The 25,103-nt window shown below is 37.6% G+C and overlaps 1 protein-coding gene across 1 annotated transcript in view; it reads left to right on the top strand.

Moving 5' to 3' along the window:
* SLC2A13 (solute carrier family 2 member 13) overlaps nt 1–25,103 on the top strand; it is a 140,552-nt gene that overhangs the window by 100,230 nt on the left and 15,219 nt on the right. Inside the window, exon 7 of the mRNA XM_021539109.4 lies at nt 11,921–12,046. Within this exon, the coding sequence (XP_021394784.3) occupies nt 11,921–12,046 (126 nt within the window). The remainder of the gene's footprint in view (nt 1–11,920; nt 12,047–25,103) is intronic.

Below are 25,103 nucleotides of genomic sequence, written 5' to 3'. Positions count from 1 at the left end.
AGTGCTCTTATGTTCATTTAGCTGACAGACTAGAAAATTAACCCATTCAGAGAAGACTAGTTCACTGGCTGAAGAAATTATGTTCAAAATCTGTTTTTTGGTAGTAGAAATAAATATCATGAAATGAGAGGTACAGTTCTAGTTCTGTAGTAATATTGGCTAGAAATATGGTTCATGGCTTTTCTTATGCCAGAGCAATGTCTTAGGTGACAGACTGCAAGAATCTGAAGATTTATAGAAAACTATGGAGGGGATGGAAGGTCTTCACTGAGTGTAAATAGTTACAAATAACTGCAACACAGGATATAACGATTCCTATACTGAAAATGTATATTTTTACTTGTTTTCTACCTCAGAGTCAGCTATAATTTGCAATTTTTGAGGTGGTCCTGTCTACAAAATGGCAAGTAGTCTGGTTAAAAGAGGTAAAGGGGGAAGATGCTCTCCTTTTGGAGTCAAATTACATTAAAAGAAAAATCTGAGGAGGACTTGCCTAGTACTTCCGTTAACTGTTTGGAAAGGGTGTCTGGAGAGACGACATGCAGCCTTTCCAGAACTCATAATTCATTATTTAATAAAGCTAAATGGATAATGTAACTTGAAACAGTATAAAATTTATGTACAGGAAATATGGATAGTCCTACTTTAAAAGAATGAAAAATTTTCAACAGAATTTTCATGTTCCAGTTGACCACAGCCAGTCAGGAAGAAAATTTTCATGGCTTTCATGGTGTGCACTTCTGGGCAAAAGCATGAAAAATTAAAGCAGATAGTTCTCAAAAAGGCATGTTGTTTCATGCATTATTGGAATACTTGTAATGTGTTGTGATTTCTGTTTCTGATGTGAAGTGGGCAAAAGTAGATAAGATAAAAATTCAGATGTTCTGGAAAAAGACCAATAAAATCATTTAAATACTTTCATTTGAGAATATTTTGAAATAGAAGGAACTCTCTTTGTTTGAAGATCAAAGATAATGGAGGGGAAAATAATGAGCAACATATGGGAAAGCTTTTTTTTTTCTATTTTAACCTTATGCTAAACTTTAGTAGAGAGATGCAAAAGCCAGGAGAGCTGAAAATAAGAAATGGATGCATTTGCCCACAAAGCACAGAATTAGGCTACAGCATCCAGTATTTAAAAGGATTGTGCAAAAAGGTAGGGATTGGTATGCCTCATAATAACTTTCACACTTGTATACCTAAAACTGTATCAATTTTTATGCTTCAAAACATAATCAAACTGTGATCCAGATGGAGCCAAAAGAATTCCTTCAGCATCATGAATATTAGTATTAATTGTTTCTGAAGAGCATGCCATACAAACATATATTTGACTTGGAAAAGGCTGTTTAAGGTCTGACTGTGCATGCTTTCTATGCACATTGACAATAAACTGAATGAAATATAAAATACTGCTTTTGTCATGAGAAAGTAGATGGTGTTTTTAGCATTCCACTTGGGTTAGAAGCACATCAGTATAACATGCATGGTCTTGCAAGGAAGAGGAGACTGGGGACTGCAAACCAGAGAAAAGCTGAAGGCTGAGCTTTACATTGTGACTCACCTCTCTCTCCTTTTTGGGCTTGGAGGTATTCCCCATGACAAAGTTGAATCATAAAGATTCCCAAACCTGAGGATTTGGAAGTAAAAGTCTGCTCTGTATAACATCAATCTTGCATATTTTCTTTGCTACTCTATAATGGGTATCTTTACTGTACAGATGCCCACTGTGTAGGGCAGCAAGTGTTGCTGTAGAGACAGTTACAAACAGAATATCCAATCAAAGTAAAGGGAAGTAAATTAATGACAGTGGTCCCTTGCTCCTTAACCCATATTTTAGTTAGTTCTAGTAAAACTGCTGGTGTCTCAGATTGCTTAGCATTGTATCTTGCAAATCTTCAAGAGGTCTCAGAAAGTTTGGGAAAAGCAAAAGGCAGCAGGATTTCAGAAGATGAACACATCATGTCATCTCCCTGTAACTGCTTTAAATATTGCCTGCACAAATACAGCTCGTAGTTCTCTTCCTCTTATGGGCCACAGTGCTTCTCTGAGCTGAGGTAAATTTAAAGTCTAAACCTTTGCAGGCTGGGCATTTCAGAGTGTCAGGCTGTTTCCTAAATATAATTTGTGTTTGTCTGTGTCAAAATGTATTTATTAGTTATAAAAACGTATAATTTATTTTGCTGACAGAAGTTTCACTGCTACTGTGCAGAGTAAAAATGCTTTTTATGTTAGTAAATCCATTGGGTTAAAGTGTGAGTGTCCATTAAGGAAGCCTTAGAGCTACTACAAACAGTTTGTTTGCTTGTTGTTCCTTCAGATCCATATTCCTCTGCACAGACTAATTCCTATGCTAGAATAACAATGAAGATAGAAAGACTAGCAGATAAAGAGCACAGTCATTGTCCTAATTCAAAAAAGCACAGAGCTTGAGTACTGTGTTCCCAAACAGCTGTGCCATACAAATGGAGTTACAAGGCACCTGTACATGGCTGCAGAAAACAAACCAGTCAGATATGCTGTGCGTAAAATAAATCAAATAAAGTATTTTCATTTGGTTTAGAAATGTACAATATTATAGTTGAACAGCCAAAAAATAATTCATTAATCTGTGAAAAAAAATTGAATCATGGAAATACCTCAACTTCAGCAGAGCACTCCAAACACTGTAATTTGTTTTGCCTCCTTACAGCTGGAAGTGGGTGTGTACCTCACTGAGGAGAGGCAGGGTTAATGCTCCTCTCTACACCATCCATTAATCAAATTTCATTTTCACACTCGGTTGTATAAGGTTGTGTAGGTATTTGCAGTGTGACCACCTGTTTTATTTGATCTTAATCTCCTCAGCAGCTGTGATTGTACTTATCATCAAGGCCACAGAAATCTCTAAGGTAAATTTAAGAATACAAAGCAACACCATTCCAAAATCTGTCACCTTAGAAGTGAAAAGATGAACTATCCATTCCTATGATTATTCTGACTACTAAAACTCTATAAATGTTGCCACTTTTACTGGGAACTTGGCTGATTTTGGAAGGAGGTTTAGGTTAGGGCATGTGTATTAGCTACCCTCCCACCTTTTCCCAATCTTTAAAGAATCAGTGATGTGACTGTTTTGGACATTGAGCCATTTCTGTAAAATGACTGCAGTCCTGCTGCCCTGGACTCTTGTTTTGTGTCTGTTCGTGTCTTTCTCTGCACTTCTTGAAACTTGGTCTGCTCTAGAAGACATAATGCAAGCCTGTTCTGCCTAAGCAATATTTTTCATGTCAGTTACTATACAAAAATGGCAAATATTGTGTTAAGCTTAGGTCAACTCTCATATCTTAGGGAAATGATACCTGTGCACACAAAGTTTCTCGGAATCCTTCCTGAAGAGATTGTCTTCAGACTGATTAAAATAATACAGGCAGTGCCAGCTGTGCTGGGCACACAAGGACTCTGTTGTTCATTTTTGAATTAGTCACCCTCACATGGTTCATGATATTTTGTACAAATACACACCACCGAGATGAAGGCAACAATATTTAGTACTCCAACATAGCCATTTAGTAAGATAGATAATGCACAGAAATATATATTTTCTTTATGAATGTAGCAGAAGTATGTAATTGTGATCAGTCCTGAAAAACTCAGCTAACCTAGTAATTGAAGCTGGTTTTATTGTATTTAATAGCCTTAGGATGCATATAGTAGGTGTATTAGGTATTGTATTTTATTTTATTGAGAACTCATTGACAATCTGTGATTTATCAGCAAACTAGGCATTGCTATTTTTCATAATGTCACTGTATCATGGAACCAGTATTTGTTAACTGTGATCTCATTTTCTCTTTCTAATGTCAAAGTGCCTGAGCTACTGGTTTTCTGATAACTGAGAATTGCAATAATAAATATAGTAATGTGTTTTGGCCATTGAGGTCAGAAAATTATGAATATATAAAGAGATAAACATGTCGGAGAATGCTTTTGCCAGTTCTTATGAAGTATAGTTAAAATTCTAATAGTTTATGTTGCAGAACTGTGAAATGACCTCAACATAGTCTTGAAATTTATTAAGTAAAACATATAGTGATATATTGCTTAGAAATTATTTTCCCTGTGCTGTCATGTTGGTCTTATCAATCAAAAGTTGTAGTTTAATTTTAAATTATAAAGGATAGGAAGGAATATGTCAGTTCATGTAGTAAGCATCTTTAAAGTGAGTGAAAAACAATTTTTGTCATCAATTTAAAAGATGATGATCTTTTAAAAGACAAAGATCTGAAAAGAAACTTACCTCAACTATAATGCCTGAGTGCAATGCAGTTCCTGTAACCATTGTTAAGTTTTCCACGTGCTTTGACTCAAACTCTGCATTAGTGAGGAAGAAAGGTGTTATTCATATAGTAACCTATTAAGACTTTTAGCACTTCACATCTTGGCTAGTAATTCTAAGACTTTGCTGTTTAACAAAACCCAAAACAATTCTTAGGGGATGATTTTTTTAAATCTTCCAAAGTGATTGTGTTACACTTTACAAGGTCTGCAAATTTTAGTCACACAAGAATGATTTTAATCAAGTTTGAACAGGGCCTTTATCTGATCTACCTGGAAGCTGAAAATATAGTATCTACATGTAGGGTCTCTTTGAAAAATAGTTTTGAAAATAAATTATGCTACAGAGACAACCACTCTGTCCAAAATAAAGGCATGTGTAAGTCAGTTGTTTCTGTTCTTTATTGTCAGTGTTTCTCAGTTCCAGGAATAAATCATGAAGCTTTGTAGTTGGAGGCTCTATAAATTCAGAAAAAATGATCATCAAAGACAAGAAGCAATTGATACCTATAAGAAAATAGACCGGGACACTTCTCATCTGATGTCAGCATTTCAGCAGTCTGCTGCCAAGGTGCTTGTAGCAGAAGGGGGATTGCCCTGATGATCTAAGGACTAGGCAAGGTTTGTAGAGTCATTATGCTCATAGGACTATGATAGGTGAGGAGAATAGATGAACCTTCACATCCTCACCACATCTAAAGCACAACAGCAAACACCAAGAGGATGAGAACAATTTCTGTGGGGCTATGTAAATTATGTTGCATAGTTGAGGAATGGGAGCCTTTGTGAAGAAGGTTTAAAGAATGTTTGAATAAAGCTGATGTATTTATATGTGGCTGGCATATCAGGAAGGGCAAAGATTCAGGGCTGGTCTGAAGTTTTAGGAAGGACACCAAAGAATCATTCCAGTGGAACAGATGGAGCAGGAGCCTGATTTGAAGATGAGAAAGGGTTGATCATTCTTGAGCATAACTGTGATTTAGATCTGTTGGAGTATCTGTGTGGTAAATTTCAGAACTGCAATTAGCATCCAAGTACTGTGATTATAAATTATAGCTTTTCCTTATGGACACCACTAAATAGATAGATGTGTTACCTAGCAGAGTGTTGGTAGAACTTAGCAAATACATTTCTGTTGCTTGGTCTCTGTTAATAGCAGGAAAGTGCTCCTGAAGTCCAACTGGATTTTTCTAATTTTTTGTTAATTAATTTGTTTCCTATGTCCCAGATACAACAGATGGAAGTGGTATCTGCAGTTAGCACACACTTTAGCTGCTAAAAGCATTCTTTATATTCTTGTCCAGTTATATGTAACCTGAATTTAGTGCTTCACTTCTGGAAGCAACACAAGAACCATCAGAAGTATAAAGAAAGGGTTGATTTCATGCCTGAGGTGCAGTGAAGCCTGTGCAAACAACAGAAGCCCTCAGGTGCAACCATCAGGCAATTTTAAACATGGTCCTGATACCTAACTGAGATGAGTTTGTGTATAAAAATGAAGTAAGCCATTTGTCAAAAAATCCCAAAGATCCTTAATTGTATATATGTCTGAAAGTATCAAAATCCTAACGTGTCAACAGAGCTAATAAGTCTACTGCAGTGTTTGTCCAGAATATCTACCTTGGTTAGATATTTTGTTGTTGAGCTCAACACCTTGGCTCTTGGGAGTCAGCAGTTGTCCGTGTCCCTTGGCGAGTCCAGCTGAGCAGGCCTGGCCTGGGCAGTGATACTCAGCTCAGCTGCCTTGGCCGTTTTCTTTTGCTCAAGGCTGGAGGAAGAAGAGAATTGTCTTGTAGATAGAATACAAGAACATAAGCAAGGAAAGCTGGATCCCAGCTTGTTGTTCTGGAGGGAGATGTAAAGGAGCTACGCTGCATGCTAAGGCAGGCAGAGACTGTGTACACAGCCAACCTTGAGAGCAGAGTGAGCTGAGGGTAGGATGTAAAATCCACCTGGCCTAGGGTCATGCTTCCAGCGTGGCAAACAGCAAGCTGGAAATAGGAGAATGCAGCACAAAGTGGCATTCCTTCAGCCTGCAATGATTTGCAGCTTATATTCTCTCTGAGTGGAATGTGCTTATCCTCAGTAGGTACTGCAAAACCCTCCTGGCCCTACATTGAACCTTTCCTGCCTGAGTCAGTTTTTATTGTTCCTGCAGTTCTGTGAGGAAAACCATCTTCAGGAATATGAATATTTGCATCATACAGAGCAGGAGCAGTGGGTTTAAAAAATGCACAACAGTGGAATTTACTCTGTGGACAAGACAGGACATGAGCAAATTGTCTTCAATATAATATCTCAGGTTGGAAGGGACCCATGAGGATCATCAGGTCCAACTAGCATGTAGCAGATCAATCAGATTTTCCCATTAAAAGTCTTTTTCACATACTCAGGCTGATTCTGCAGCATATACTCAGTGTGAATGATGGATCTGAAAGTGGAAAGAGCCTGTCCACAAAAAAAGTCTGTATTTGGGGATGTTTTGATGCTCTGAGAGGCTGTTCTGCTACTCATGCAGTAGAATATTGTGAAATCAGGTGCTACATTCTGTACAGCTACACAGTCCAGAATTCATTATCAGGTTCAGTTTGCATTTCTGTAGCTGGACAATAGGAACATACTGATATATTTTGTAATTGGATAACAGAATATGGAGAGCAAAGTTGAAAGTTCATTAAAATGTGGCAAAACATTAAAATTGATGAATTTTTTTTAATTGAGGTTCAGCTTGAAAAAGTCAACATAGTATGAGAAAAAGAAAAATGGTGCTTGCAGAGCAAAGGCACTGGGCAAAGGTCTTTTATTGCTAAATTACTCAACAAAAAGTGGCAAGGTAAAGCTTGCAGCTCAAATTACAAGACTTCTGAGACTTGTAGGAGAGTCATTACTTATAAGGTCATTTTGCAAATTTAAAGTTCAAAATGTAATGATGAAACAAACATAAATATGGAGTATTCTTAGTGGAGAGGGAAAAACAGTTGCAAACCTTTTATCAGCACCTGCAGAATCACTTTGGCAGGTCAGAGATTTTATTCAATATTTCTAGAGACTGCATTAGAGCCTGGTAAACTGCACTGTTAGGAAGAAAGAAAACAGTAATTTTGGTATCAAGAAAAATGTACACAGCTAGCCAATTAGTAATTCATCCATGTAGTGTAAAACCTCTGTGAGAGAGGATGGCATTGTGGCCTTTGTGATCAACCTCTACCCTCAGGAACAGTTAATAAGGCAGGCTGATCCAGAGCAGAGCATTCTGAAAGTTGCTGCTGCTCACGTTGGCAAGAAATTGCTATCAAAGAACCTCAAAATTGGAGCTGTCAGCCTTTCTGGATATCAGTTTTCCTGATATTCCTGTGGAAAATCAGTTTTCCACAGATTCCTGTGTGGTTGGATGAAGGGAACATATGTTGAGCGTGTTGGCAGAATGAGAGAGGAATCACAGGGGATATCTACTCTGCTGACAGTCTGTCAGCTCCTCAGTAAACATGCTGTGATGTTTCAACAGGAGCCCAGAGATCCCATTCCATGGCAGTTCCCATAAACGGAGAGGCCAGGCTGCTTTGTTCTGCCACTGACCTGCAAAGAAGCTGGGCATTTTTGGGCTTCTGGAGCCTGGTAGTCCTGGTTGTTGTTATTCTGCCTCATGAGCTGCAGCAGCTGAAGTCCAGCCACTTGCCTTCCCTTGGGTTGCCTAGGAGTCCAGCTGGCAAGCAGGGAGTGAAACAGGCTCCTTGTAAAACCTTTCTGCTCTAGTGCTGCCTGGTTTCATCCAAATCAAATAATCTCAATCTTGGGTTGTCAATCTTACCACCAGCCTACCTGGGAATTTTGAACTGGTTTTTCACAGATGAGTTTGTTTTCAAGACACTACCTCATAAACTTAGCACAAATATCAATATTCAGGATAACTAGAGGAAGCATATCTTCTGTTTATAATTGGATGCAAATTTTCTTTCCTACCTAGGCATCTGAGTGTACTCTCATATAGAGCTTTCAAGGCCATAACTGATCTCTGGTGTAGATTTGAAGAATTACCAATATTTTAAAAAATTCATCCTCTGACATATATTTCAATATAAATATGTATTTCAATATATGTATATTAATAGGACTGATAAGGTACTTCTGAGGACAGAAGCTCTGTAGAGATAGTTTCATGTTAATAAGTATTAAATAGTGCATTTCTTTTCCTGGTATATTCTATGTCCTATATTATTTATATCACTATGAGCATATATGTTGGAATAAGTGCTCAATTTCAAATTGTTAAAATAGTTTAGCAGATAATAATGGGGCTAGAGGGAAGAAGAGTATAAACCTGAAACTACTATATATTTTACTTGTAGAGTGAGCAGCCTCAGCACATGGTATCTTTGTTTTTAACTGCTTCTTTAAAAAAAAAATCTTCCTTACTTATTTCATGTTGCATCTTCTGTTATCATTAAACTTAGTAACTGATAGAGGTTTCTTTATTATGTTATTAAACAATTTTAATGTATATATGCTGGGATTTTGGAGGGAAAAAACACTGGTCTTCATCTTGGAAAAAGCGATTACTGTGTACCTCATCAAAGACAACATAAAATTTTATATCAGTGATAAAATAGGGCACAGAAGAATGCTAAATGTTCTGAATAGCAACTGCCTGCTCTTAGTCTGCTGGGAGTTAGATTTGATGTAGCTTTAGGTTTTGTGTGTTAGATTTCTGTTTCCTCTGGCATAAATTAGTCTTGTCTCAGAAGTATGAAGTCAGAGTGAATTTATGGACTCACTATATAGGATGACAGGAAACCCTAGCCCAAACATAAAGGGTTTAGAAAGAGCTGTTATTTAATTGTTCAATCTGAAAGACAAGCTTCAGAAAAAAAAACATAGAAAATAATAATTTTAAGTTATTTAAATTGTTAGGAGTAACTCTGTATAACCTCTGACATTTGGCAAAACATGAACTCCAGCAGCCTTTATTATGTTGAATGCAAACAGGAAGACCAGTTGGATTTGTTGGTGTTAATGGTCCTTTCCAACCTAAATTATTCTACAATATCCAATAAAGCCAGTGGATCAGCTGAACCAGCAGCCATGTAGACAGACACTGGAATCAATACTCAAATCTCTCAATTTTTTTTCTGGATGGGAGGTAGGAATAAGTAAGATATCTTGTGCTTCCCACTCGACTGGTTCCTGATACAGGCACTACCTGAGGTTATGTGGAGTTACCAGCAGGATGGAACAGACAGTGCAAATTCAGCTCTGCTGTTCATCTCTGCATTGATTCTTGTGCAGACGCTGAGGGACACCAGTCCCTGTCCCGTCCTCCACTGGTAGCACCATAAAGATGACCCTAATCACTGTGTCTTTTTAGAAATTCATGTTGCTTACAGGCACTTTGATAGCATCATTTCAGTGAAAAATGTTCTATAGTTTGAAAATCGTATGTCACAATCCTGTTTGATATCATTAGATTCTTTTCAATATAAGAAAATATTTTAATTTTATACATTTTTTGTGTTATTATTGCATACTTGAATACATTTGTGACTTAAAAAACGTTTTCATTCTCTTGCAGTCTACTATTCCTATAAACTCTTGGTTATTGCCCACTGATGTATTAATATCAATGTAACAAAATGCAACTGTCTCATTACTGTAATAGGGATATTGTCCTTGCCTTTGAAAATTGCTAATTGCAGAGTTAGAATTTTCTCATTTATCTTGGCTAGAGAATAAGTGTTTATTACGGTTAGATAAAATTATTGACTTTTATCTGAAAGTTTTGTTTCATCTCCAATGTAAAAATATTTTCTGTAGTCTATATCCCAATTAAGAGCAGATTTAATGCAGCTTTCCTAATTAAAAAACCCCAAACTGTTTAGACTGGAATTTGACCAATCAGTTAAGCAGAGGAAGGTGTGTTAAAATAGATTTATATTCTAAATGTAGACAACATAGAAATTCTGCAGTAATTTAGTAATTTAGAAAGAACACAATAGCAAAGAGCACACTGAAACTTAGGAGAAATAGGAATATTTTCTTAACGCAGTGCAAGCCCTTTCTTTGCCATCTGCCATGTGAGCTGACCTTACAATTATTTTATAAACATTATAATACAGAGTCTGAATAACTAGATGTTAAGCATAGACTGTTACACCTTTTATATCCATAGAATCTGCTTTACTTGAAACTTTGTTATACTGTTACTTCTACTTTTTCTCATAATGATTAAGTAGTTTAAGCAAGATATCCCTTAATTCACAAAGTCCTTCTTACACACTCAGAAAATTATATTTCCTTGTTTTTGTTGTTACAGGACTGTATGTTAAAGCAACTTTGGTCACCTTAATTATATATTTCCATATGTTATATTACAAAGTTGAATTTTATTTTCAAATTTCCAGGCTTGCTCTGTGTTTTACAGTAACTAATTCTTTCTAGTTTTTGTTGCCTAGAGTTATCCCTTAGATATTCAAGGGCTTTACTGGTGAAAATGTGTCTGAATCTAAAATGGCTTGCAGGGAAGATAAATACCTGTGTGGTTTAATCACAGGAGCAATGAGCGAGTGTTTGCAAGGCTTTGTGCCAGCAGCTTTCAGGTAACTTGCACTGCATAGAGAGCTTTGGAATTCCATTGTAACTCACATACCTACATCCCCAGCAGTCAGATTTTAGAGACAGATTTTAGTCTGACTCCTCAGTGAAGTATCTGTAGGGCCCTTGGTGTCTAGGCTGCCAGCAGAGTCAGTGGGGATGTGGTCAGTGCAGCCAAGGGTATCTAGAGAACAGTTTTGCTCTCTAGTCCCTTGAGCAACTAACACAATGGCATTGAGGAAACTTGGCCTCAATGTTAGCATCTCGTGCTTATTGAGGTTCCCAAGGAAATCAGAGACATCTGTACAGAGCTGGCAAGTGTGATGCATGGGAATAATCTGCAAGAGCACTGCACACTCTGCAGTGACAGGTAAGGGGCAGATGGGATATTTTTGGATGCTAAATGCCTGTATGTGAATTGCCTCCACTGACATAATGACTCCTTCCATCAAATGTAGTGGAAATTCAGGTGCCAAGTTTGCTCATGGAGACAGGTGGTATTGTGATCTCTGACTGACTCACATCCATTGATGCTCCAATTCTAGTTTGGTTGTTAGGTATGATGTATGGTAGGACAAGGGGGAATGACTTCAAACCAAAATGGAGTGTTTAGATTAGACATTAGGAAGAAACTTTTTTATTGTGAGGGTGGTAAGCCACTGAAGCAGTTGCCCAGAGAACTTTTGGATGACTCATCTCTGGAACTATTCAAGGTCAGGTTGGATCAGGCTCTGAGCAACCTGGTCTAGTAAAAGGTGTCCCAGCCCATGGCAGGGGGAATTGGAACTTGATGATCTTTAATGTCCCTTCAGTCTCAAGATATGCATTACCAAAATGTGTTACAGAAGAGGTTGAAAGCAATATGTGATGCTTTTTGGAGAACTTATTGGTCTTGTCTCCAACACTGAAAACTTAGCTATGTGCATTGCAAGACTTAGTAAGAAATGCTGTTGGTTTTGACATCCACTAATGAATGAAGTGTTGCTTAAGTTTTTTTCCTCTTTTTGTTCTCTTTCAGTTATTGCAATGGATGTATGTTAGATCCAGATTGTGGTCTCTGCTACAAATTGAATAAATCAAGTGTTGTTGAATCTTCATGCATTCCTGTTGATAAAGATTCTACAATGAAAGCAGCTTGGGGCAGGTATGTCACTTGTTAAGATGTTTTAGCTTTGTGCTCTACAGAGAGTGTATTTTATGCTATTGAGAACAATTTTGCTTTTACAAAAAGTGTTAAATTCTTAAGATGTTCAAGGAAGAAGATAATTTGGCATTGTCAAAAATGGGTGATTACTTCCTAACAATAAATAAAAGCCTTGACCTGATGTGTGCAGACTTTTTGGTGTAATCTGTCACTTAGGAAGCTTGGCAAAAGTACACTAGAAATGAGGAAAATCACCTTTCCTTAATGTTTTTCATTCCCTAGTTATATACTTAAAGCCCTCTGAATTAATTTTATTTTTAAGTGCATTAATTAAACCACACTTTTAATATTGGCCTACCATAGAAACAATTACCTCAGCTGAATTAACTAAAATTAGCAAAACCTGAAAAGTTCAAATTGTCAAAAGCATGGAGTTTAGCCATAGATTTCTGTGATTCTGTGCCTGAAAGGGGTGTCATGCCATACGTTGCACTTGAGTGTAAAAACATGTGCATTCATAGGCACAACTGCAAAATACATCACACCTCTTTCTTGAGCAGCACAAAAACTTCCTGTGAAGTCACAGCAACCTTCAAGTTTTCTAAAGTACTGACTATTCCTAAGGAATAGCTTTTTGAGTTGGAACATTGTCTTGTCGAGGCTTTATGAATATTTTGGTAATGATTAGGGCTTGTATTAGGTTTAGAATGGTTCAGAGGCATGAGGGAATTATGTAATTACTTCTGAGAAAGCCACCTCGACATAATTCATCTCAGCCGCCCACACACCAAGAACATAATTAGGGAATAGGCAAAGGTTTGTGTGGTGGTTTGGGCGTCTTTTTTCTTTTTTTTTTTTTTTTAATTAACTTTCATACCTATTTCTCAGAATTTAAACCAAACTGTCTCAAAGACACCGAGTCATATTGGACAGAGTTCGAAACGTATGAAACTATCTACTCATTGTAGAATCACTAATTTAAAATTACTCTAAAATTGCCCTCATTTTGATTTCAGTACCATTAGGCCTCGTTATTAATTCCGGATGCAGGAAAGAGAAGCTTATATTTTTTGTAATTCTAATTTAAAAGCACTGTGATTATTTTGGGGTTATTACAGTTAATAAATAACTGTGAAAACTACAAAATCTTATCTGACCTGCTTGTTCTGTGAATAACTTTAATGTCACATTATGGAATATACCCCTTGCATATTGCCTGATACCCTGATATGATCTGCAGCATGTGGACTCTCATATTTGTAAGGTAACAGATGTCTCTTTATATTCCAAGTCACCATTCATTTCCTATATGCTGTAGTTTTATGTAGATTGTCACACTAGAATGCAGAAAGATATATATGCAGACAAAAACTTGTTATGAATAGTTGATAGATAAAATTGAACTTTATTTCATTAGCCAGTGCTATTGTTTAGCATAGTAAATGTGGGCACAAGCAATTATTTCATATTCATGGTTCAATCTCACATAGACTCTTTGATGTACAGCCTATTGGAGCAAATTAGATAGGGAAGAATAAATATTTCATTTTCATATTGCAAAATGCAGTCTTTCTGTGTGCAAGAATTCCATACCATGTGGACCCTGCTTGAAATCTTTCAAAAGGAAATGAATCAATTTTATATACGTTATATTGGTAGTCACCACTGTGAAAGTCCTGCCTAAAGATAGAAAACCAATAAAATATCCTGATCCTTCAAGCTGTGCAATGTCAGGTGTCCCCTTCTGTGCCTTCCAAGCCCTGTGGAAGAGGGAAGCATTTTGCCTTCTTTTCCTTCTGCTCCTTCTTTTCAGGTATGCATGTATTTCTGCTTACTGGCCATGGGGAATCCCCATAGGTTTTTGTTTCCAAGGGCTCACATTCACATACCACCCCCCAGCTCCATTTACTCAAATCCTGAATCTGCTTTACAGCAAAATCAGTCCCACAAAGCCATAGGATTTCCCTGCCAGGGGAAGATTACTGCAGGGAAAGTAGCATAGTTCCATCCCCAGCTGAGTCTCAGAGCAGCCAGAGTCATCTGTATCCCCTGGCAGCACAGGGAGAACAAGTGCCTGAGACAAGCTAACAGCACTGCTGAAGGAAATTGCAGCCTTTTCTTTCACAAAGTTACTGTGTCACAAGCTAGACATACAGGGGGTATTATTTTAAAAATACACATGGCATTGTGGTGATCAGAAAATAGTATAATAATTGGAGAGATGATTTTGTGAGTTATGGAGAGCTGATGGCCATAATTACCCGTGGCCTCTTTTGTAACTCTTATGTATCCTGATGGCTTCACGCATCTGGTATTGGATGAATGAGTTTAAATGTCTTAAAACCTCCGGGGTTATGCTTGGCTCATGGAAATCCATTTTGTCATTAATTTTGCTCAGGAGAGAAGAAAGACCTGAGCTATTTGTTTGGGACTTGTTGGAACTCAGATATCTGAGCATTAGAAGAAGCAACAGCTCTCACAACGTTGATGAAGGAGTTAGAGAAACAGCTTCTCCTGGACTCAGGCTGACAGCATTTTACTGCTACTGTGATCCCATCTTGTTTATGATTTCCCTGCTGGAAAGCTGGGTGCTGCAGCCATCTGAACCCCAACTATCCTGACATTTACTCAGGGGCTTATCTATTCCTGGTGGTAACCTACCACCAAGGTGAGAGGTGCTCAAAAGCACTGACAGACAAGGCCTTGTCATGTGTTTTTTAAAGCTCTTTGCAGCCATGCAGACTGACATAGAAAACTTCTGTTTATGTATCTATAGCTTTGCACTGTTTTTCACTGTTGGTCCCAAGGTATTTCGATAGCACTGATGTAGAGGGCGATGCTTTGACTATTACCATAAAATACTGTAATGCATTTTATTTCCAAGACATTTCCCCAGTGCCAGCAAGGTGTAGTGGATACCACCTCCATTGCTAATTGCATTTATTTGGTTATGGTATGTTCTACATTGAGAAGTTCTGGGGAAGGGAGGGAAGAGAGCAGAGATTTCAGTCTCCTGTGGCTGCCAGCAAGACTGTTTATGTTGCTGTGGTTGTCATAGAAACCCAGGGAGACAATTAAAGCATCCACATATTTTTCAAGAAGAATATAGCATTTGGGTTCTGTTGAGCATTGGTAACTCAGTGGCTGGCAGTGGCTCTGGGGGAGAGACTGTGCAAGAATAAATATGACCAAGTCATAGCTTAAGCAGTATGACTAATGTGCAATGGGTGTGCCTGTAAGGATCATGCATGTACCACAAGCAGTAGAGATGTATTTTTCATTATTTAATCAGTTACATAAGCGTGAATAGTATTAGAATAACACAGAGTGGAGCATCTTGCCCAGGGCACCAGCACAGGCAGGTGTTTTGCTGCCCTTGGTATTTCTGAAGCAGTTAACAAAATAGCTGTTGACATGCAAATCTTGCTGCCTCCAGCTGTGTCCAGGGACACATAAAGGATGGTTCTAAGACAGTGAGCAAGAATGTTCTTAAATTATTTACTTTGTAGCAAAAGAAGAAGAGCTGTGTCTCTTCTTTCAGTGTGATCTCACGGTTCTGCTTTGGGATTCTGTTTTCCAAGATTTAGGGAAGTTTTGCACATAGCAGTAGCCACAGAAAGCCTTGCAGTTCTGTTCTTCATGAACATTGAATTATGAAATCCCCATGAATTTAATAAAAAGCATTATCTCACTTGTACAGATGGGGTTGCAACGAGAATGTTCCCATATGCAGTTCAGGTGGCACAACAGAGGTCATGGGCAGAGTACCTCTCTCAGCCAGGACAAAATGTAGAGGTGATTGCTTTCAGGGCTGTGCTTTCTGAACACAACCCAAAATCTAAGGGTTTTCCCCACAGTTACAATTACTCCCACGGTACTCATAGAAATTTCTCTCTTGAAATTTCTCTTTGTGTAATTGCAATCAATTCTCCTAAAGGTCAGCCAAGAATGAAGAAACTTTAAATTGCATTACTACCCTTACAGATGAAAGAATAACTGCAAGGGAAGGAGGTACTTACAGTGCCTTGATGTGACATTAACCTTGACATAAGTATGTTGTCAAGACGACAGCAGGCCCACAACTGAGCTGAAACGCTCTCACGAGCAACTCTGAGCAATCTTCCTCTGGAGAGAATGATGTTGATTTTATACAGTAAACAATTATGAAGAAATAATAACATCATCACCAGATCAGAGACAAGCCTAGAGCTATCCTGTCCACACAATTAGCTGGCAGGTCTCCACAGTCCCCGAAGGAGAATGATTTGGAAGAGAAATCTATAAAGAGAGAGGAGCTGTGTGATTTGCTGTTTTCAGCCGTTTTTATTAACTTTGTTAGAGGAACATCTCTGTGCCAGGGGAGTTTAATGCTTCATGGAGAACCCTGCATTTCTCAATATAAAGAAGCACTCCCCTCTCTAAGGGCAGCCAGTGCAAAGGCGAGAGTGCAGAAGAGCTCTGTCTTTGGGAAGCTCTGTTTTCCTTTAGCCAGTGCTCTCCTGATCATCTTCCTTCCATGTAAAATTAATGGCATGTTTACAGATGCTCAGTAATGCTGTTATGTTTCACTGTGTGCCTGTTGCTCATATCTGCTAGTTTGCTGAGGGGTTTAAATGTGTCTTGGAAACCCGTTTGGGAGAAAAGTGGGTTTGGATTGCCTGTGCAGTGAGAGGAAGCGGGTCAGGCAGGCAGTCAAACCCTCTTTCCCAGCTTCAGGAGTGTGCCTAATGACCTTGGCATCTGAACCTGGATGCTAACTAGATTCCACTGATTAGAAAAAATAAATTCATGGGAGTTCATTAGCTGGATTCTCAGACAACAGATTGGTTTATGTCCAACAGGGGACATGCCAGTGTCTGTCACAGACTTGAGAGTATTCTGGGGAGCTTTACATTCATGCAGTGCTACCTGTTGTCTAATGCATAACAGATGAGACTCTTAAAATTATTAGAATACTTTTCCTTTGTAAGAACATTAGATTCTTCTAAAAATACCATGTTACTTTTCCCTCTTGTAGATAAGGCAGACATATAAGTTTATTACACTCACTTTGCATCATCAGATACATTTGTAAAAGTTCCTGTGACTACTTTACCAGTGCAAAAAGAATGTATGTGCATATTTACACATTTGAAGACTGAGAATCTGTTTTCAGTACATCATGGGAAGCAGCATTACAGACCTCTGCTGTTACCACAGAAAGATTAGCCCTAGAGCAATCTTTCAGGAATTAAATACTCTGGTGTCCATGGGTAGATGTGGCTTGTTTCGTCATGCAGAAAGTATTTCTAGAAGGTTTTATTGCTGAAATGATTATTTGAAGCCTTTCTACAAGGGTCAGCATTGAAAATGTATGCTTAGTAATCAGCAGTAATTAGAAGATAAACTGGTATTTCCCTTACCAAGTAGTCAGATCAATAGATGAAGATTATATATAGGATTATGGTTCTCATATTTACCATGTAAAAATGGTAGTAAAGGGAGTAAATGATTCAGGAAAGTAGCAGGATCAAGAGAATATTCACATCTTCATGTATGTTGGCAGCACTCAGAAGAGTTGTGATAATAACCAGTAGTCTTAGAGAAACTTCTTGATAGACAATATGGTAAATGTTTGCTAAATTGAAATATTCATAACTTCATAAATTCATAAAACACCCCCTCTCTGCCTCAATATTGTTTAGAAAAGAAAATCAAGATATCTGCAGAATTGTATTCTGAGTATCTTCCCCGGTGGTAGTAAATGTGAAAACCTGGAGCAGCTGTGTGGCAGGGCACAATCCTATTTGTCCTGTTTGGGGTATGTACTTCAGCACAATAGTATCAAATATATATTAGTGATTTGTGTGAAAACAGAAATTAAAAGAAGATCTGAAACTGATTACAGTCTTTGTCAACCAAAATTCCAAGGCATGAGGTCTTTCCTGGGAGGAGGTTATCAGACATGCAATCACAGTCTAATGGTTGCATATGCCAGTGTGATTCGTGAAAGGGATGTAGAAGAGGAACTGAAGAAATCTCGTATGCATATTTTAAAGCCATTTCTGCTAACTGGTAAGAGCAAAGAGGAAGAATAGAAGGATAAAGCAATATAGAATACTGTGTCCTTAATCCTTGATGAGACTGTCTTATTGGTAATGCAGGAGTAGGTAGTAAAATAAGGGGAAATGTTATGTTTAGATCCTTCCAGCCATTCTTCCTGCTCAAATCTTTAAAACATCACACAGTAAAATTATTTTAAAAGGAAATTGTTTCATGGTGGAGTTGAAAACCATAATAAGCTCCTTTAAAGCATATATAAAGATGGTGAAATCTTTATATGTACTGAAATATTTTAAAGGGTGTAATTAAATAATTGAGGGTGGAATTTTATTGTAACTTTAATAGAAGATAATCTTGTCTTTTTTTAACTGTTTAACTTGCTGAAGAGGGAGACATTCTTTTAGCTATTGTTATAACATAATTCTATTTTAATTTAATGCCTGTACAAATAAAGTACTTTGTATATTGTAGCTGCATTTTAGGTTTAAAATAATGACCAGAGTAACACAATAATCTAACCTGAAACTGTTTACATTTCTTTCAGATAATTACTTAGAAATTTCTATTAATAGCTCTAGCACAATATTTATACTGAACCAGTGGCAAATTCTGGATGTTTGAAAAGTCCTGGTATGAAGTGAATGTGTTCTGACTAGGAAATGTTTAGTGTTTTATACCAAAGGCAGAATTTATTTGTTGGAGACACCCAGCACAAAATAGGATTTTAAAGCAAGGCTGGTTAGTTTGAAACATTGTCTGTACATTTGTTCTCTACCCATTCCTTTTTATTGCACTTTGCTGCTAAACATGCTTCTGAATCGTACTCCAGGTTACTAGTTAAAAAGCATTCTGGTAGGGATTGCCAACTGCTGTTTGGGTTACTTGGTACAACTACTTCATATGCGTGTAATTAGAATATAAAAAATATAAAAAAGTGGCCCTTGAGTTAAAACACTATCTATCAAATGCTGGTGTCTGGAAAAAATTGTGTTATTTAAATGGAAAAATGTTTGAGTCAGTGTTCTTCGTTTTAGAAGTGGTCCAAAGAAGAAGATTATATGGTGTTCAAATTTAAATATACATCTGCTGAAGAAGCAAGCCTTCAGCTTTTTTCATTCATTCTCTGGTCAGCTGAAGGGGAGCTAAAAGGAAAATATTCTTGTTCCCTGTTGAAAAAGCACGTTTGCTTCCATCTGATGAAGGAGGTAGGAAAGCAAAGGAGAAAAATGCCAGTGTGTACAAGAGAATTGTCAGTCTCTCATCAGTGTGCTTAGTGTATGAGGATAATTCCTGCAGCTTTTCTCTCTCCCTTATGAAATGTACATTAGAGAGTCTTTTACTGCCCATAGGAGCCTGCTGCTCATTAGCTTCTCCAGCTGCTCACCTTTGGGACAGACGAGAGCATCCGTGCCTCCCTCCTGGGGCTGTGCTGGGGCAGGGCAGGGCCCTGCTCTGCTCATCCCTGGGCATGCCACAGGGGCAGAGCAGAGGAAGCCTGCAGGGAGCTACTGTGGCACAGGGATGGGCATTTCCCCTTCTGCCTTGGAGTGAAGAAAGGCCACTCACTCATAGGTGGGAGCATGTGGGGTCTTTTTCCTGAGGGGAGAATTTCCAATAGCTGTTTTTCACATTTCTTTGATTATTGACTCTGAAGTTTGAATTTAAATAAAAATAATTTGTGACGACTGTCTCGTTGGATACCTTTAGGCTTTTACACTGTGAAATGGATTTACTATAATTAAGTTTTCTCTGTTTGGAGGGTGGAAAATATTTTGGAAAGACCTATGTGATAGAGGATTTTTACTGATAAAGAACCATTCAACAGGGCCGAACCCAGACCTCCATACAGCAGCTTGTATCTTTAATTAGCATCGCTAATGCACATCTTACATACCTTTATTCCATACTAAGTAGTTCTCCAATTATCACAACATTGGATACAGTAAAATTTTTGTATCTTCCCTTCTTAAAAGAATTAAGTTTTTAGAGTTTTTTTTTGGGTTTTTTTGGTTTTTTTTTTTTTTGTTTTTTTTTTTTTTTTTACTTTTGAGGGAAAATAAATCAACACATTTCTGCAGTAGGACTGTTGAATAACTCAGTATGTTTGATAAGTTTAAGTCATAGAAGTTACTGTATGTGCTGTTTGTATGTGTGGTTCATTTTTTGAGAATGGAGGCAGGAACATCAATCCCTCACTGACACAAAATGAACTGGAATTATTGATTCCTTTGATTTATTACTTTAACTCAGCTCTTTGGTTAGTGCAGGCTAGGAAGTGGGCAGTCTGTGAGGTGGCAGGTCGTACTTCCCACAGCAGCTCTTTGGGCATTTCTTCCTCCTTGGAGGGTGCATAGTCTTCCTTTTGTCCTGTAGCTTTCCACAGCCGTCAATCAGCTTTGCACAGACAATAGTAAGGGACATGTTTGAGATTCTGCATGATTATTGAGCTCTTCAGACCTGTGATTCAGGTGGGGTGTGTTCCTATTTAGCATATCTTCTTGGAAAAATAACTATCCTTAAAAGCACTTTTTAATGTAAAACTCTTTTTAGATGTCAGAGACCATGAAAGATAGATAATTACTTTGATTTCTGCTGAGTTCTTTGACTGTCACATCCCAGACTATTGAGATGCCTATAACAATGAAGACCTTGGTATGCAAAGTTCATAAATTTCATAAACCAGCAATAATTAAACCACTTACCATATATGTATTTTATAAAATTAATTAAATTAGGCATGGGTTTTGCACCTGCATGCACAAATCAAAGCAGAGCAGCACTCTATGTTAAGTGCTTGCTCTCACAAATCAGGCATGAAATAATTATCTTGTTTTAAGTGTTCTTAGAGCCTTAGGGCTCCATTTTCAGTTGCAACATTAATGATTTGCAGTGAATTTTAGGGCTGACAGCAGAGGAATCTTCTTTGGAGAGCTCTGTTGGGTGATTTAATTCAGAAGCTCCCCGGTACAGCAGGCATGGGTGGGGATGCAGTGCTTCATTCCCCTTCTGAAACAGGTTTGTCTGAGCTTTTTAGGGCAGAGCTGTTGCCATCTACTGGAGTCAGGGAAAAGCTCTGCTTAAATAATACTGTTTCATCATCTATTTAAAACAACAAATGCAAGATCTGAAGTATTGTCTGGCTGGATTTCAGTTGTGATGGCAAATAGTTGCTGGCAGTAGTTAAAATTTAATATTTGTGTCTAAATTGCTGTTACAGAAAATGAGTGTCACAGTTCAGTACTTAGATGGAAGGTTATGATGGTCAAAATGTTATTGTTAGAACTGTTGAAATATAAACTTTATGTGTATGTCAGTAACTAGAAATTAAACAGAGCAGGAAAGTGCTAAAAAGGCATGCTAATGCATGTAATATTGATCTCTATTTTAAACTCCTTGTCTTTATGTGGTCTTTTGTCTCAGATTCAAGAAGAAAAGCAAATTTAGAAAGTTCCCCCTCTGCCACTTACCTTTTGTTTCAGTAAAAATTTCCAAAGGATTGATACTTTATTGTCCTTCATTTCCCACTGAAAAATGTGATTAACTGAGGTTTTAAGGTATTAACAGTGCTATGGAAAATTCTTTCTGCACAGTGCTGCTTTGGCTGGGAGGTACAGGGTCTGCTGCCTGGAATAAGTAAGAAACTGTCTGTAAGCCTCAGCAGTGTGCCTGCAGACACAGAGCAGACCCAGGCTGTGTTGCAGTTGTGTCACCACATCCCATCTGTGGTTTGAGTTTGGGTTTGGGTGGCATTTACTTTGTTTTTCTCAATTGAACTATAAAATCTTGCCATTCCTCACTAACTTCACATACCAGGTTTCAACATGAAAGTACAGTTTTTATGGTGCCTGTGTATGTCTAAAACTTTGGGGTAGTTAAAGCTATACATTTTTTTCTCTTTATTGTTTTCTGAAGTGTTTGGAAGCATTCAGAAAAGAAAAAATATTGTAATATAGAACCTATTGCATTTGGAGGATGTACTTCCAGTGAATTGTTCTGAGTTACCTTGATAGTAAATTATAATAACTGGTTTGATTTCTTTGGTCTTTAATTACCACAGTCTTGAAAATGCTTTTCACAGTTGTAACTCAAGGGATGCTTTTGACATTATGATATTCCTTTGACACTGCCACTGGCATGTGGTGGACAGCACAAGCATCAATAAAGGTTACTTTTATCTTTAAGTAAGAATAGGAAGTCTGGATGGAATTTGTTTCAATCAACTTCAGATTTCTAAAATTGTGACCTTGAGCTGTCTTGTAGTTCCTTGACTAATGAAGTAGAAAATGTTCCTTTTTTTCCTTTGCAGGTGGTCTTTGCCTGTATTTTAGAGAACAGACTTTCTTATGCCATGCCAGCAGTTCTTGCATGCTGTTCTGCTAATATTTCTTCAGTTAATATTAAAATGTTGATACTTATTATTATTGAGCCCTACACTTAGCCCTTCCCACCAGTATTCATTGGAGAAATGTCTTTATTTAGCATTCAAAAGAGGCAACACCTGGGAGAACTGATATTTCTGCAGTGATTAGGCAGCTGGTTGATATTTCTGTTATAGACAAAAGAACTTTGTAAATTATAATTATTAAGAAAATTAAATGTAAATTCAGGTGAAAAAACAAATGAGATTAAATATCAGGTGGATATTTATTTTATGGTAAGCCTGCATGAAATTCCAAAGTGTTGCATTTGACATCATAATCTTTAGACCAGTTTGTTTCAGTAATTTTACTATTAAAAATAATAAAATTGATAATTTTATTATATTGATAATTTATTTATCACTCATTAATTTTAATGAGTGGTGATAAATATTATTATTTATTATATAAATTATTATTTATTATCTCAATTCTGCAATCAGAGAGATTAAAAGCTTTTAAATCTGGAAAGAAGAGCTAGAAGTTCTCCTATCCTATTGCCCCAGTTCTATCAGTAGTTTGATTGCAGCCTGGTGCTCCATCTATAAGCTCTCAAACATGCCAGAGCAGGGATGACCCAGAATTTCCACCAAAAACACAGGAGCAGCAGAGCAGCTGCAGTTCAGGGAAAGACCAGGAGCACCGAGGTACAGCGAGGGGTCTGCACACAAGTGAAATTCTTACTGAGCTAGTCTATCACAGTTGTTCAATGCCAGTGTGTCTTTAACAAAAAATACAAAATTTTAGAAGCATTTTTGTCCTGAAAGAGCTCCAACAGAATGAAGCCTGCCTGCCTGTAGGCAGGAATAGAGTGTCTAAATCTGTCTAGATTTTGCTAGAAAGCCTTGGGCAGCACAAGTTATCTCCAACAGCCCCCAAGGTGACTGATAGACACTTTCCAGTTAGTGCTCATCTCTGAAATTCCCTGAAGGTTTGCCTTTCAGAAGAAATGGCCAAATCATTAATGAGCACTCCCTCCTTTCAGAGGAGTAGGGGAAGCTGGCAATGACTGGATGAAGCCAGACTGGATGTGCACTGCTGAAATGGATTGTTCCAAAAGTGAACTATTTCTGTATAACCACAGAAAAGCCACTAAACAATCTTTAAAGCCCATTCTGGGATCACAGGGAGTCCACAAGTGTTTCTCAACCATGATGGCTGCCAGGAGGGAAATAATAGCTGTTTCCAGAATGTTTCTGTCCTACCTTTTTGCTGGTTGTCATGCAGAGACAGCTTTGTGCTTATATTTTAAATCTGTGAAATGGCATCTACTTCACAAGTAGTTAAATATTCCCAGATGTCATTTCCTACAAGAGTTTGCCACGTGCCTGTGCCCTTACTGTGGCATGAGATGTTTCTTTACAGTTTGATTGCAGTGAACATGGTTAAATGGAGCTTTTGTGGCAGCCATCAAGGTGGTGGGAACAGGAATTCTCATGTCCCACTTGTCACTCTGTGGGCAAGTGATGTCACTGAGCCACAGCCCCATCACACACCTCACATCTCCATCCAGACCTGCACAAGAATATATGAGTATAAAAGTGTTGTAACACCCAAATTGTGAGTCCTTCCCTCTACCACATCATGGAGTTTTTCTCACTCCATCTGGTAGAATGCAGCATGTTTCTTATATTTTTTTTTTATTACTGCTCATGGCAAAGGCTTCAAAATGTTGGGTAGTATCACTTCCATCATATTTACTCAAATTTCTAAACATTCTTTGCTGATCTGGACCTCTGAAAGTTCTTCAAGAGTTGATAGTATCTGAAAGAAATAAATAGTGGGAACTGCAGCATTTAGCTGAAGTCTTTAAGTATGAGAATTAGGACTGAACTAAGCTGTTTCTTTATCTCTTACTGCATCTTTCTTACTCTGAGCATTGGCTGAAATGTTTTAAAAACAGCACTGGAATCTGGGAGGCTTCATGACTTACTGAGGGTGCTCTGCTGGAGCCCACCTTTTATAAAGCATTTTTAAAGTGGTTGGGATTCTCATGCACATCATTAGTTTGGAAGCAACAAGAAATTGTAGGACATGTCTTGAAAGAGAATAAAAGATTTAGGGTTTGTAAAGTTGTTCAAGGACATGAACAAATAAATATTTGTGATGAGAGGTGAAATCTCAGTGGATCACTGAGCACAATTGCTTGTAGAGCCACAAACCTTAGCAACAGCATATGCTGAAGGCACAAACATAAGATTTTTATGCATACTAAGAATATTTCAGTAAGAACTTTCAGACAGTTTAGTGATTGTGAAACACTCTGTGGTTATTTTTAATTTTTTAATCAGTGTATTCTACATATGAAAAATCAGAGAAAGTTACTGCAGATCTCAGTCTTTAAAGTACACAGATATAAGTTTTCTCCAAACCATTGGAGTGTGTCCTTGACAGGGGGAAAAGGGCAAAAATCTTATATTGCTTACTGTTGCCTTCTGAGCCTTACCTGAAATGGTTCATTCTTTAATTGTTACTTTTTAATACACTTTTTTAGCTTGCAAATACATAGAATTATGCTTCAAGTTGCAAAAAATATATTCTTGTGTCTTCTCATGAAAACACTCTGACCTATTATCTAGTGATTGAAGTAGTTGAAA

Source organism: Lonchura striata, chromosome 1A, assembly GCF_050655825.1.
Source record: "Lonchura striata isolate lonStrDom1 chromosome 1A, ASM5065582v1, whole genome shotgun sequence".
In the NCBI taxonomy this organism is placed as follows: domain Eukaryota; kingdom Metazoa; phylum Chordata; class Aves; order Passeriformes; family Estrildidae; genus Lonchura; species Lonchura striata.
The sequence above is the reverse complement of the archived record's forward strand: the minus strand, read 5'-3'. Positions and strand labels throughout refer to the sequence as shown.